Below are 12996 nucleotides of genomic sequence, written 5' to 3'. Positions count from 1 at the left end.
GGGCATGAATGCAAAAATAATTGAATGGTTCAAAAAATTTTCAAACATTTTATTTCTGCATCTTTTTTTTATCTCAGAATCTTAGTAAATACTGTAACATAAGGACAAACTATGCATTTCATTCTTCACATCTGTCCAAAATTTGAATGCTATTGCGGTGTTCCATAGTCTTAGCATGTAAATTAAAGAGCGACAGACCAATGCATGTTTTTGACTGAATTCACGTTTTGCCGTATGTCAGTATTTGTCAGCAATTTGAAATGCTGGATTTATGTAGAATGCAAATTCATTTGAAATTCAGGTTTTATGTATAATGCCAACTCTGGACCAATGCTGAGGTTCTGGCTACAGTAGAGCTGATCTTGTTCTGTGACTACAACTTGGTGAATGGTTAAGCCAGTTACAAAGACTATCTAAGAAACTAACTGAGGAGGAAACCCATTCTTGCCATCAACACCAACAGGAAGAATCCATTCTGCTCAACTCCAAGAGGTCGGCCTCAAGTTTGTCGTTGTCTTCAAAGCGTTCAACGAAGGATTGAATCAAGCCTGATGCACTGGATTCGTACTGGACCAGCTCAACACTGTCCTCTGGAAAAGAACAGTGTACGAAAACCATGTTGGTAAGGGGTTTTTACTTATTTTTTTGTTTGTTTTGTTTTTTTGGGTGAAAATTGAAAAACTTTCAACTAGTCATCTCATAAATTCCAAATGTGATGCTTATGGCTCTGCTGCGGGTTGAGAATATACCATTGATTCTGGTGTTGGCTTGGACAAACATCTTGCGATCCTCCTTTCGCTGCAGCACCGTCTCACGAAGGCGCAGGAAGTTGTGGTCGCCGTCCTCGCTCACGGTGGAGTAGCCCTCGTAGAGGGCACGGCCTTTGTCCACATCTGCTGTGGACTTGAAGACCTGCAAGATGGAGGATACAGGCGTCACTGCAAATATCCATTCTCAAATCACACTACTCATTACAGGTGAGGATGGACTTTGCTAAATGCTAATATGCTCCAGTCGTGGTCTGTGAAAAAAAAATGCAAACAAAATAAATTATAAAAACAAATACCTGCAGTTTACAAAGGAACTTGTGGATGGCGTCCTTGCCGACAGTGTTTATCTTGCTTCTGTCTAGTGTGATGCGAGCGTCAGGCTTCCCATCGGCTCCCGTGGTCTCCTTCAGGCCCACCAAACCCTCGCCGGCTTCCAGCAACACACGCAGGATCACAAAACGTGCCTGCATGTGAGCCTGAAATAAGAGCCACATTTCAAGTGAATATGCAAAACATAATTAGTCTTGATTGACAGAAACTTTTCTGTGAGACTGTAATTGCAGATAGACCAACACTATATGTTTAATATTAAGACTGCAATTTGCAGCACTGCAGTGAAAGCAGTTTCCAACAAAACAGCTGAGCAGGGACATGAAAAGATATCATTTTAAACAGCCAGTTTATAAAACAAACTTTTCACCTGTCTCCAGTTCTTGTTCTCTGGAGTGTAAAACTCCAGACCCAGTAGTCCACCTCGCACCATGCTTAACCAGTTCACATAGACCACATCCTCAGCATCCTGTCCCTCATGACCGAAAATACTGCAGCACAAAAATAGCAGTAGCTGATGATAAATGGCTTCCTTTTGACTTAACGAACGTACAACAATCCCAATACTCACCGAAGTACATCCTTGTTGAGCGACAGGTAAAGTCCAACACACTCAGCCCGGCATTCTTCATAAGAGGAGGCGAGGGTGGAGAATTTACTGTCCCAAGTCTCACTGTCCTGGTACCAACTGGAAACCTAGGATTTACGTATACATGCACCATGAGGAACTGAAGTGCTGCATCTAAAGAGTTAATTTTGTTTACAAATTGTACAACCAAAGCCCCATTCAAGTAGCAGGTCCAACAGCCCAAATTTGAGTTCATCCTTTTTTTCCCCATGACACAGATCGCCAATTTATATTGGATTTTGTTTGTCATCAACATTTGGAAGAAGCCCTTTTGCTGAGACTCACCAGCTCACCAGTTTCCGGGTTGATGACTGTGTTCTTCTCAAAGTTGAACTTGCCTTTGTTGTCCTGGATAGAAAGTCACACAAACAGTCAAACAAACAATTGCCCAATTTAAATACAGTAAAGTCTCGTTATATCGATATTCAAGGGAGTCCGAAAAAATATCGATATAACCGGGACTATCGATATATCCGACCCTGTTTGCATGTAATTTTCTCCGTGCGTGCATAGAAATAGTATCGATATAACCGGGACTATCGATATATCCGATATCGATATAACGAGACTTTACTGTACATAAATCCTAACATATAAAAAATGACATAATTAGTCAATCCCAATTAGCGTTATTTTATTTTATGTATTATCAAACAATAGCGATGACATCAGCTGCTGAGCAAATCTCAACAATACAACTGTGAGAAGTCTTGTCACTCCACCTCATCCTCACTTTGAGAGAGCCTCTAGCATCATAGCTCAACAAGATTTAAAGCTGCAAAGGAGTAAGAAATCATGCTTCTTTTAACTATCTGACACGATTTTGGGGATGTGTTGTGTTGGTGGTGCAAAGCAGTATATGACAGCAGTACAGACGCTCCCCAACTTATGAACGAAATACGTTCTGAACAGTCATTCGTAAGGTGAATTTGTTCGTAAGTTGCTTCAGTGCTATATTTTGTATGGAATGTAGTATAAGTGGGGGAACGTCTGTACAAGAAGTATGCTGTTTTTCTGATTTCCTGAACAGCAGCGATTTGGGAGAGTGAGGATGCTACCCGTGAGAGCGACTATTTGCCAATACAGACATATAGATGAAAATCTAGCTGACAGACCTGGACGAACAACTTGCCGCTGCCATGGCCCAACAGTTCATGGAGTCCGACTTGAACCTCAAATGACGGACTCTTCCACTTGACAAACAAATCCTGGTACAAGCAGACATGTCAATAAAGTTTGGAGAATGGATGCACTGCGTGTTACCCTGATAGTAGTAGAACACTGAGACCCAGTGGCCATCTTGATGCCTCACCTTGTCATCTTCCTCTAAGAATGTCAGTTTTTCTTTGTTCGTTGAGTAAGCCACGGCCAGCACATTTCCGAGGGAGACATTTTTGAATCCCTCTGACTGCCTGATGTCATCATCTGGTTGAAAAAGCACACAGATGGTTTTGAATGACATAACGTAAAAAAACAACAACAACAACCTTTATCTGTTTACACACGCACAGTTGGGAATGTTGATGCCAGCTGGAATGCCGCTGCCAGCGAAGGTGAGGACGTCAAGAGAAGTGAAGTCAGGTTTCAGGAAAATGTCTTTCTCAAAATCCCTCGGCCAGGGAAGCTCGGGGAGCAACACTTCGGCCGAGCTTACAAGTTTGGCAAAGCGCTCGCTCATTGCCTTGTTCACAACTGCCACGAAACCTAAAGCAGATACCACGAGAAGATTGCTATGGAGAAAAATGGCAGCAAGCACTCACACAAAACATATCCGAAAGCTACCTTCAAACTCTCCTCTGGAGCCAAAGGGGTCCCTGTAGCTTTCAATAAAGCCGATGTAGCTGAGGTGGGAGGAGGACAGTTCAACATATTATGAGCAGATCATGTACCAGTGATTGATTCATCAAGTCCTACAGTATATAAGAATAATTCAAGTTTGGTGAATTAAGAATACAATCGTGTCAGAATATTTTATCAGACCATCCATCCATCCATTCACAAAAGCAAAACCACACAAAGTACTTAAAGCAAATTTGATCCTCCCATCATATATATCTTCTGAAGTATGGCCCTTAGAGGACTAACCGGGAATAAAAATTGAAATGGCCTGGAATACAGTAGCGTGTTGTCTATGTGGTTACCTCCAAACTCATATTCAAGCCCATGAACACATTTAGCATCCTCTGTGACGCTAAAATGCTAAGTTTGGAATCTCAGAGGAAGCCATACGATACGCAAGCCAATTTAAAGACCAAAATATATGCATGAACTTTTCCTGCTCACTTTGATCAATGTTTCCATGATTATGTTTGCTCACCTCTCCACAATTGGGCCCTTGTCTTTGATCCAGTAGCGTGAGCCCTCCTTGTGGGCGTCTACTGAGCCCAAAGTAAAGCTCAGCATATACTCCCCGAGCATCTTTTTCTGGTTATCGTTGGCAGCATGGGCCTGTGTTTTGGTGGAAATGGGAAAGTATTTCAAATCAAGATGAACGGAGGCAAAATGTGGGAAAAAAAAGATCAATTCTCTCACTGACTTGAGCCTTCTGAAGATAAAAGCAGACCCTCTCCATGAGTGGAGCATAGTCCCCCCTTTTCACAGAGAACTCTTTTCCCTCAAAATCAAAACACCCGCAGCAGGATTCACACTCGCCATCCACCGTGCAGTCTGTTCAGCAGTTGAATGTGTTAATACAATGTCCAGCATGCACTATTGTTAACATTCTGGTGACCCGCTGTGATGCTATCTGGGTTTTTTCATTTGAACAACTGACCTTTCTTCACAGCGGAGGCCAAGCGCACCTCATAGCAGGTTTTCTCGCCATTATCCTTTTTAAACAGCCGGGTGTTGTAAGCGGACAGTTTCTGAAGAACACAAACGAGAGTTAAGTACATTTGAGAAAACAAGATTAATTCGGACGTGGACAATGTATGACCATTTGAACACATACAACCCACTTGTTTATTTTTTTTAATCCACCAAGTCTTTGCACATTTGTTACTTTCATTTATCTGTTCCCACTCCACGAAATTCACACTTAGTGTGTAGAATGTGAGGGTGGCGACAAAAATATCACTGCCATCTATGTGTGTTACCGCGATCTAATGATGCAAAAAAAATATTTTAACTCTATCAATTGATGAAATAATCAGTGGAATACAAAATTAAATCTGAAGCCCGAATTACATCTTTATGTGAGTTAAGCTTGCCTTTGAGTCAAGGAACTTCTGTGCCAGCTCAGCATCTTCCAAACAGCAGTTTCCTGAGAAGTAGGTTGTAATTCCCTGAATAAAATCAAAGAGTGAAAGAACATTAGCTGGTGTATGACCAACAACGACGTTTTTCTAGTAGTCTAAATTTGACAGGATCCAAGCTCCCACCTTGTCGCCAAGGCCCAGTTGTTTCTGTTTGTCCTTTAAGGAGAAGATGAGACATGAGCAAGTGTCCCACAGAGCACCCATCTCAGCTGGATCTTCCTTAAAAGCCTGAGTGGCCCTCACGAAAGCATCCAGCTTTTCCTGTGTAGGTAAAACGAAATATGATGATCAACATGATGTAACATACTACCCAAAATATAAACTGCCCAAAAATGACTCACCTTGGTTAAATTTGGGACAAACTTGGAGTCTCCGAAAGACTTGTAGTTTCCCATGTTGGCGTAGAGACCGGCTGCATACACCAAGAAGGCCTGGGGAAAAAAACAGGACAGGAAAGCAATGTTTGAAACACAACCAAAGTATACACAGAAATGCCAAAACAAATTAAAAGAGGACGGACCTGATACTCCTCTGAGCTGAGTCCAGCTGCTGTTGCTACAGCTTCCAGCTGCCCAGGTGACTGCTTTCGGAAGATCCTCTGTAGAAGGACGAAGATGGCCGGGGACTCTGGGGATGTTTGCAGGAGCACAGCGAGTCCTCCATACCTAAGACAGGAGGAGTGGTTTATTTTTTTACATTGAAATGAATGTGATTAATTGCACAGTGAGCTCCCACATAGTCAGAATTTCACATTTGTCTCATGAACCCCAGTTTTTCACCATGTGTGTCAATCTAACCTCCACGGACAGTGTTAGTTCACTATGCAGTAGAAAAATATTATCCTTCAAGTAACAACACATTATCTGCTCCTTCCGGCCCAAGACGACAGTACGGAAAATTACGTACCAAGATGCCCGTGACAAGTAGTGAGCATACATCTTCTCCTGCAGGGAAAGCAAACGAAAGGCCTCAGCGCAGTCGAGAGCGGAGATGCCGATGTCATTTGGTAGGAAGTATTGAGAGTCCATCTTCGAATGTGAGGTCGTCAGTGATGAGAAGTAAGTCAATTCTGGAACAGGGTGGGCGTGTAGATAGATAGATGATTGTTAGTTTTCATAGTTATTTTTTTAAACTGCAGAAATAAATGTAGGGAGCAACATAGAAGAATCACAAACAGTGTCTATTCCACAAACACAAATCGTTAACTATTATTAGGTTTCTGAACAGTTGACAGGCCGTTAATATTTGGACCATATACAGCTGGAGTTCTAAAAGATTAAAGTTGCAACTTCTATCCATTTATAAGCAACAGATATTCCATGGGTTCCGATTCATTGTAATGAGTGTTTACAGCTTACATGGTGAGTTATAAGTGGGGAGACTAAGATAAACAAGCGAAAATACCAGAGGGATGAATCACTACTTTTTTCCTTTCACTTTCATTCACGCTGAGGGGAAAATCTGCGTTTCAAAACCGAAATCATCATATTTGTTCAACTAATTCCGCAGGCATTCGTCAACTATGTTCCATCGTATCTAACAAAATAAATATAATATTAAGTACTGTGCAATACTTTTCTATCAGAGGTTTAATCAGCAACCGCTGGAACAATTATCGCAGAACTAGCATTAATTGCCGTTTGAAATGCCGTGCAGTTACTTTCTAACATGGAACCGCGACTTTTACAAGGTGGAACTCGAATCACATAACCTGCATTAATTCATTTTGCACAAAAAAGATAGATGTTTAATTGTTTTCTGTGCAGAACAAAACATGAATTATCGAGAGCGCCTGCATTTTACCTTGTTTAATCTCAATAGCTCCAGCGCATGTCAAAGTGCAGTCTCACGCTGCACGCTTCCTGGTTGTATCCTTTGTCCCGCCTCTTAACCTATCACTGCGCGTACATTGCGGCCGGCGGAAATAAGACAGAATCACGGTATGTCTGTTTCGTATTTAAACACTTTCAGCAATACGTCGTGAATTATTTACATTACACGTTGTCTTAACAACAATTCATGAATAATCACAGCCATATTAGACTTTCCCGAATTTTCGTAAAATATTAGAGTTTCACTAATTTTCGTAAAATAGTGCATCGATGAAAACAGCACCTTCCGCCCCTCATAAAATCTGGGTCGACAGCAAAAACGGTCCAATCATATGGCAATTATTTCGTTTATACGTTTATAGCAAACATTTTTAGAGTTCTTCACATTAGCTATTACGATTAACACATTGCATCACACAACAAATGAAATAAAAAAACAGATTACATGATTATAATTTTTCACACAGTCGTGCACATGGCAGTTTCACGCTTTGACAAAGAACATGTTAAACAGTTACGGCTCTCACAGCTATCACAGCTCCAACATTGTGATTGGCAGGATATATGACCAATATCTGCGTGACATGCCTTTTTAAGATACATTCCCCAACATGTTCTGTCATGGCGTTCACACAATACAAGTCAATAACCTCATAAACAAATTAAACATATAGCCACATTAATAATAATCCTAATTTCGCTCACATATGAATGATAATCTCTATAACTGCCATGAATTCAGGTTCCGGATAAATACTCCATTCTCCATCAGTCACACTGTGTCTTTTGTTTCCATTGTTCTTGACACCAAAGCCAATGAATGTAAATATATTCAGTCGTTGGAGTTTTTCCACAAAGAACACAAGTACAGAATCACCATTCTGCATTGGCTTTTGTTGTACAGCAGTGTCAGAAACACAAATGTGTTCTTGAATTCTTGGCAGTTTAAACCAAAATGATGCAGTGGCACTTTGACTCTCATTTACCTGAGGTGCAATGTAATTGGTAAATTTAGAAGGCGGAAAAGGCAACTTTATTTTGCACATTTCAGACCCATATCAATGTTGCGTGCTTTGCACAACCAAACGCACAACACTTAAATCATTTACAGTACAAACAAAACCACGGAATACATTCGCAAAGCAAAGAGAACAAAAACATTTAAATTTACATCGACAACATATACAGGATGCACATTTTCAATGTATTTACAGACATCAAAATGCAATAAAATAAATCAACTGGAAGATAGTGTAGTGAGTTAGATGTTGAAAATGGGTAAATGTAAACATATTATTATTATTATTATTATTATTATTATTATTATTATTATTATTATTATTATTATTATTATTACTATTATTTTATGATGGAAAAGCTTTTGATATTATTTAAAATAATTTGTCTTGGTATCATTTTTTCAATCTGAGGATAGATTCCATTCAAGAAACTGTCAATAGGTTATTTTGTAAATAGTACACATGATGCACATTATCTCTTTACCACTTAAGTACAAGCCGACTAAACCACATTTAAAAAAAAAAAATCGTTTTGCATGAAAAGTTTGCACAGCATCTCTGCTGCTATTCTGCTTCGTCAGGGCGGGTTGAGAGAGAGGAAATGGTTTCACTTGTCTCTTTGTGTCTCCCTCTCCCTCTCACTCCCCACCTCACCATTCTCTCTCTCTCTCTTTCTCTCTCTCTCTCTCTCTCTCTCTCTCTCTCTCTCTCTCTCTCTCTCTCTCTCTCTCTCTCTCTCTCTCTCTCGCTCCCCCCCCCCATGCTGCGTGCAGTGAATTGAAGTGAAAGAAAGAAACATTAACTGCGGGAGGGGAAAAGAGGTGGTGTGAAGGACGGTGTCTCGCATAGTATTTATAGCGGGATGAGGAGATAAGACGAGAGGAGGTTTGGAGAGAGCAGCCCAGACACAATAAGAGAACAGGGAGGAAGAAGAGGACAAAGACATGATGCTGAGGAGGAAGAGGAGTGTGTCGTTCGGAGGCTTTGGCTGGTGAGTAAAGAATTTTGCACCCTGTTTTGTTGATCCTTTGCATCACTCGTGTCTGGGTTTTTGAGTTCATTTCCAAGCTGAGTCCTGCTGCAGTGACATCACTGTGACATCACATCACAACACCAGCATGGCAGCGGCTGACTACTTTTGACATGGATATACCTTCCATCCATCCCAATTGCATTTTGCTCATTTGTAGTGTTTCACAAATTTAGGCTTAGGACTCCAAATGTGTCCAAGATTAGATCTTCAGTTCATGATTTCTTGGATAAAGAGCTCTTTTGTTCCATGTTTGTTTTGGTACTTATCATTAATTCATACACATGGGGCTGAACACATTTATTAAGCCACCTGTCATAGACAGCATTCAGTATCCTGGAGCGCTGCAACGAGGAAGCTCTGTTTATAGTGTTTTAGGTACAGTAGAAAAAAATTCAATGTTTCTTCTTATGATCATATACTATCTCATAAATACAATATGACTGATATATACTGTATATATTTACACATTTACCTGTTTACATGGCATCAGGTGGAATCTTCATGTCTTCACCATCATAACTTTTCACCAGCCTCCAAAAATGGCATATTTGTTAAAATATGCCAAATATATGTTTTGTGTGTGCATGCGTGTGTGTGTGTGTGTGTGTGTGTGTGTGATAGAGAATAGACAGAATAGAAGTTATCATGTTTAAAAGTTTCATCCTGTTGTATGCTTAGTTGGCCGAACACGTGTGACGACAATATAACAATGGTTTCTTGTGCAGTTTGATAATAAAAGAACCAGCCTGTCAAACTGTCATCCTCAGGTAAGAAATCTGGCCTTGGGCGTAAGGGAGTATTTGAGGCACTCCTGCTTTAGAAGATATCATTAGCCAGGTTACAAATCTATCACTTCATGGAAAGGCCACCCATTAAAAAGTCTATGTTCTGTTTGTTTATGGATGTTGGTGCTTGTCCCAAAGGACGACTCGGTTGTGCATCGGTCGAAAAAGCGCACAAAGTGGCTTTATGAAAACTGCGCCCCCTGCCTGTAGTAAAAGACAATCTTTCTGCGTTCGAGCCTTTGTTCGCAGTGTCCAAGCGAACATCTCTGACAATGAGTGCGTGTAAATATGTGTTTGAGTGTGTGTATTCAGGTAAAATGGATGGAAAATGTCAAACGTTCACGCTACAGCAATATATCATGACAGTAGGTTATTTAAATCGAAGGATGCACAGCTGATTTCTTCATCTCAAACAATTAATTGAAAAAAAATGTCCACGTCTCAATAATTCGTCATGTGTCCGTCAGCATCAATTACAGCTTGACAACGATGTCTCATGCTGTTCACAAGTCGCCTACACCAGTCTCCAACAGCCGTTCTATGATAATATGACCTCAATGAGCTGGAGCATCGTTGTCCATGACGATGAAATTACGCCAGTGTTGTTCATGTAAGAGCATAAACACTGGATTAATAATGTTACTCATCGTACTTAAACATGTTTGAAGTTTAGTAGCATTCATCATTTGGTTTCTCAGGGCATTGTTCACAATTTAGCAAACAGCAGCAAAAGTGTAATGACCACAATGATGTCTTGACAAACTCAGGCTGAACTATAGTTCGCCTCGACTTGGCTGCTGCAAATGTTAGCAGCAGTTGGTTGGTGGGTGTCTTTGCATTTACAAATGGAACAAAGTGTAAATTTAACTTTGCATTTAAAAATGGAACAAAGTTTACATCTTCGAAGAACAATCAGTGTGTTTACTAAAGTGCTCTATTGACAGCTTTGCACATGGATAAAAAAAAACCTGCTGCGGTTAATCAGCAACTTCCAGTGTTCTTTTGTGATGAGATGGAAGGAATGTTGCTTCACATTTTTCCAATACAAAGTCCTTCTCTGGGATGGCTGAGAAAAGTTTTCAAATGCTAACTGACGAATGTCACTCTGATGAGAACAAATATAGATTTGGATTATTTTACATTTTGTCAGATTTAACTCATTCACTGTCAGACGTGCAAAAATGTGCCCATTCCAGTGCCAGGGTTTTTGTCATTGTCACTCGAATTCCATGACCCACAGAATATTGACTTTTAGGACTACATTAACATTCAATGCGGCATAAGAAACCTTAGACTCTCTTCTTTCATCAGAAAAAGAGTTAATTCCTAAATGATATGGGTCTGGAGTTATATCAGCTTGAAATGAGGACGGCTGTCCAAAATACAATGCAGTACATACATATTGGTTTATATAGCGCTTTAACAACATCTGAAACTGGAACGAAGCGCTAACATGAAAAAAGGGGAAAAGAAAAAAAATTGCCAGAGGCCATGGCCAGCGCTTTATCGGCACCCAAGTATGAAAAAACAAAACCCGAAAAAAAATTGTCAATGCCGTTCTACGTCATATTTTCAATTCCTGAATAAATTCGGGCATGGCAGTCAACGAGTTAATTTGCGAAAAGATATTTCATTATTGTTACGCTGGTCACAAGCTTTGTTTGTGTTCTCAAAGTGTTAATAACTAGAACCACATAAATATGCCTTCATCCACATATTGTACATTTCATAATTAAAATAGAACTATTTCCATCAGACAAACTCTTTCAGTAAATAATTAATAATCATACTCGACAATGCCTTTTTATTTATTAACTTTTATATTCAGAATCAGAATCAGAATCAGAATCAGAATCATCTTTATTGCCAAGTATGTAGGACACACAAGGAATTTGTTTCCGGTAGAACACACTGCACTAGTATCGTTGTCAAAAAAACTGCTAAGTGGCACTATACAGTTCCATTTTGGCTACTGTTGAAAGAGTTCAAAGAGTTAATGGCTTGGGGGAAGAAGCTGTTTAAATGTCTGCTGGATTTGGTGCGCATGGATCGGTAGCGCCTGCCTGAGGGGAGTAGCTGGAAAAGGTGGTGGGCAGGGTGCGGAGGGTCCAGTAGGATTTTTCGCGCCCTAGTTTGGATTCTTGCAGTGTGCAAGTCCTCGAGAGTGGGTAGGGCGGTGCCAATGATTTTTTCCGCCGTCCTAACTGTCCGTTGAAGTCGGATTTTGTCCATTTTTGTGGCGGCCCCGAACCAAACGGTGATGGAAGAACACAGGATGGATTCAATGACAGCCGTGTAGAAATGTTGCAGCACCTCCTGTGGCAGGCCATGCTTCTTTAGCAGCCTCAGGAAGTACATTCTCTGTTGGGCCTTTTTCAGGATAGAGTTGGTGTTGACCTCCCACTTCATGTCCTGGGAGACTGTGATTCCCAGGAACTTGAAGGTCTCAACGGTTGACACCAGGCAGTTGGATAGTGTGAGGGGTAGCTGTGGTGATGGATGTTTCCTGAAGTCCACCATCATCTCAACTGTCTTGAGCGTGTTCAGCTCCAGGTTGTGACGGCTGCACCAGAGCTCCAGCTGCTCCACTCTTTGTCGGTACGCAGACTCGTCGCCGTCTTTGATGAGACCGATGACCGTGGTGTCGTCTGCGAACTTTATGAATTTGACAGCTGGGTGCGTTGAGGTGCAGTCGTTCGTGTAGAGAGAGAAGAGCAATGGAGAGAGGACGCATCCCTGCGGGGCTACAGTGCTCGTGGTTCGTGTTGTGGATGATATATTTCCCAGTCTGACCTGTTGTGTCCGTCCTGTCAGGAATCATCAAATCTCTCCTTTTATATTTTAAATTCTTACTTGTTTTGGCTCCTTTGGCTCATTCTGTTTTTTGGAATAACCTTTTTATTTTGCTGTCCGGCACTTTGTTCAAGGGCCATTGTTTTTAAAGTGCTTTATAAATAAATTTGATCTTGCGCAATTGACAGTTGCAAAAAAAAAACCTCCAGAAACTTCTGAAACAAAGCAAATTCCAGATTGTCGCTTGACTACATTTCAGTGAATAACCAGCAAAGTGCGGACATTGTTATGCAAGCCTTCGAGCAGACCACCTTTCCTTCTATTCCTCTTTCTGATTATGCCATCCTACCAGTTTATCCGCATATGCTCTTTTCCCTACCCACTATAAAAATGCCAAGCAGTTTCCTCTCAGTGCACCTCGTCCCCGAAACTTGGGCAGAGGTAATAGAGTTGCATTATTGAATAATTCAGGAGAGGCTTCGGGGAAACTGCTCACATGAAATAGTCCATTTGAGGCAACAGTCCATGTGACGTTTAAAATATTCTACA

The 12996-nt window shown here is 40.8% G+C and overlaps 2 protein-coding genes across 10 annotated transcripts in view; one reads left to right on the top strand and one right to left on the bottom strand.

The window, feature by feature from the left end:
• Window positions 1–34: 34 nt before the first annotated feature.
• On the bottom strand, window positions 35–6869 carry dpp3 (dipeptidyl peptidase 3). The gene is made up of 19 exons (XM_089016770.1): window positions 6789–6869; window positions 5892–6054; window positions 5506–5650; window positions 5327–5416; window positions 5109–5246; window positions 4938–5012; window positions 4502–4592; window positions 4265–4395; window positions 4046–4176; window positions 3511–3569; window positions 3238–3432; window positions 3041–3153; window positions 2844–2936; window positions 2014–2076; window positions 1672–1796; window positions 1471–1591; window positions 1067–1246; window positions 750–912; window positions 35–590 (listed from the first exon to the last, which is right to left on the bottom strand). Exons 2-19 carry the CDS (start codon window positions 6011–6013, stop codon window positions 451–453), a joined length of 2175 nt encoding a protein of 724 aa, XP_088872896.1. The 5' UTR covers window positions 6014–6054; window positions 6789–6869; the 3' UTR covers window positions 35–450.
• Window positions 6852–12996, top strand: part of LOC148886430 (rap1 GTPase-activating protein 2-like) — a 24898-nt gene continuing 18753 nt past the window's right edge. For all 9 annotated transcript variants that reach the window (XM_089016781.1, XM_089016778.1, XM_089016777.1 and 6 more), the window contains exons 1-2: window positions 6852–6925; window positions 8610–8827. In XM_089016781.1, coding sequence (XP_088872907.1) covers window positions 8781–8827 — 47 coding nt within the window. In that variant the 5' untranslated portion in view covers window positions 6852–6925; window positions 8610–8780. The remainder of the gene's footprint in view (window positions 6926–8609; window positions 8828–12996) is intronic.

This window comes from Hippocampus bargibanti, linkage group LG16 (genome assembly GCF_051943395.1).
Source record: "Hippocampus bargibanti isolate YZ-2025 linkage group LG16, ASM5194339v1, whole genome shotgun sequence".
Lineage (NCBI taxonomy): Eukaryota > Metazoa > Chordata > Actinopteri > Syngnathiformes > Syngnathidae > Hippocampus > Hippocampus bargibanti.
Note: the sequence above shows the minus strand (reverse complement) of the source record. Positions and strands in the feature narration are given on the sequence as shown.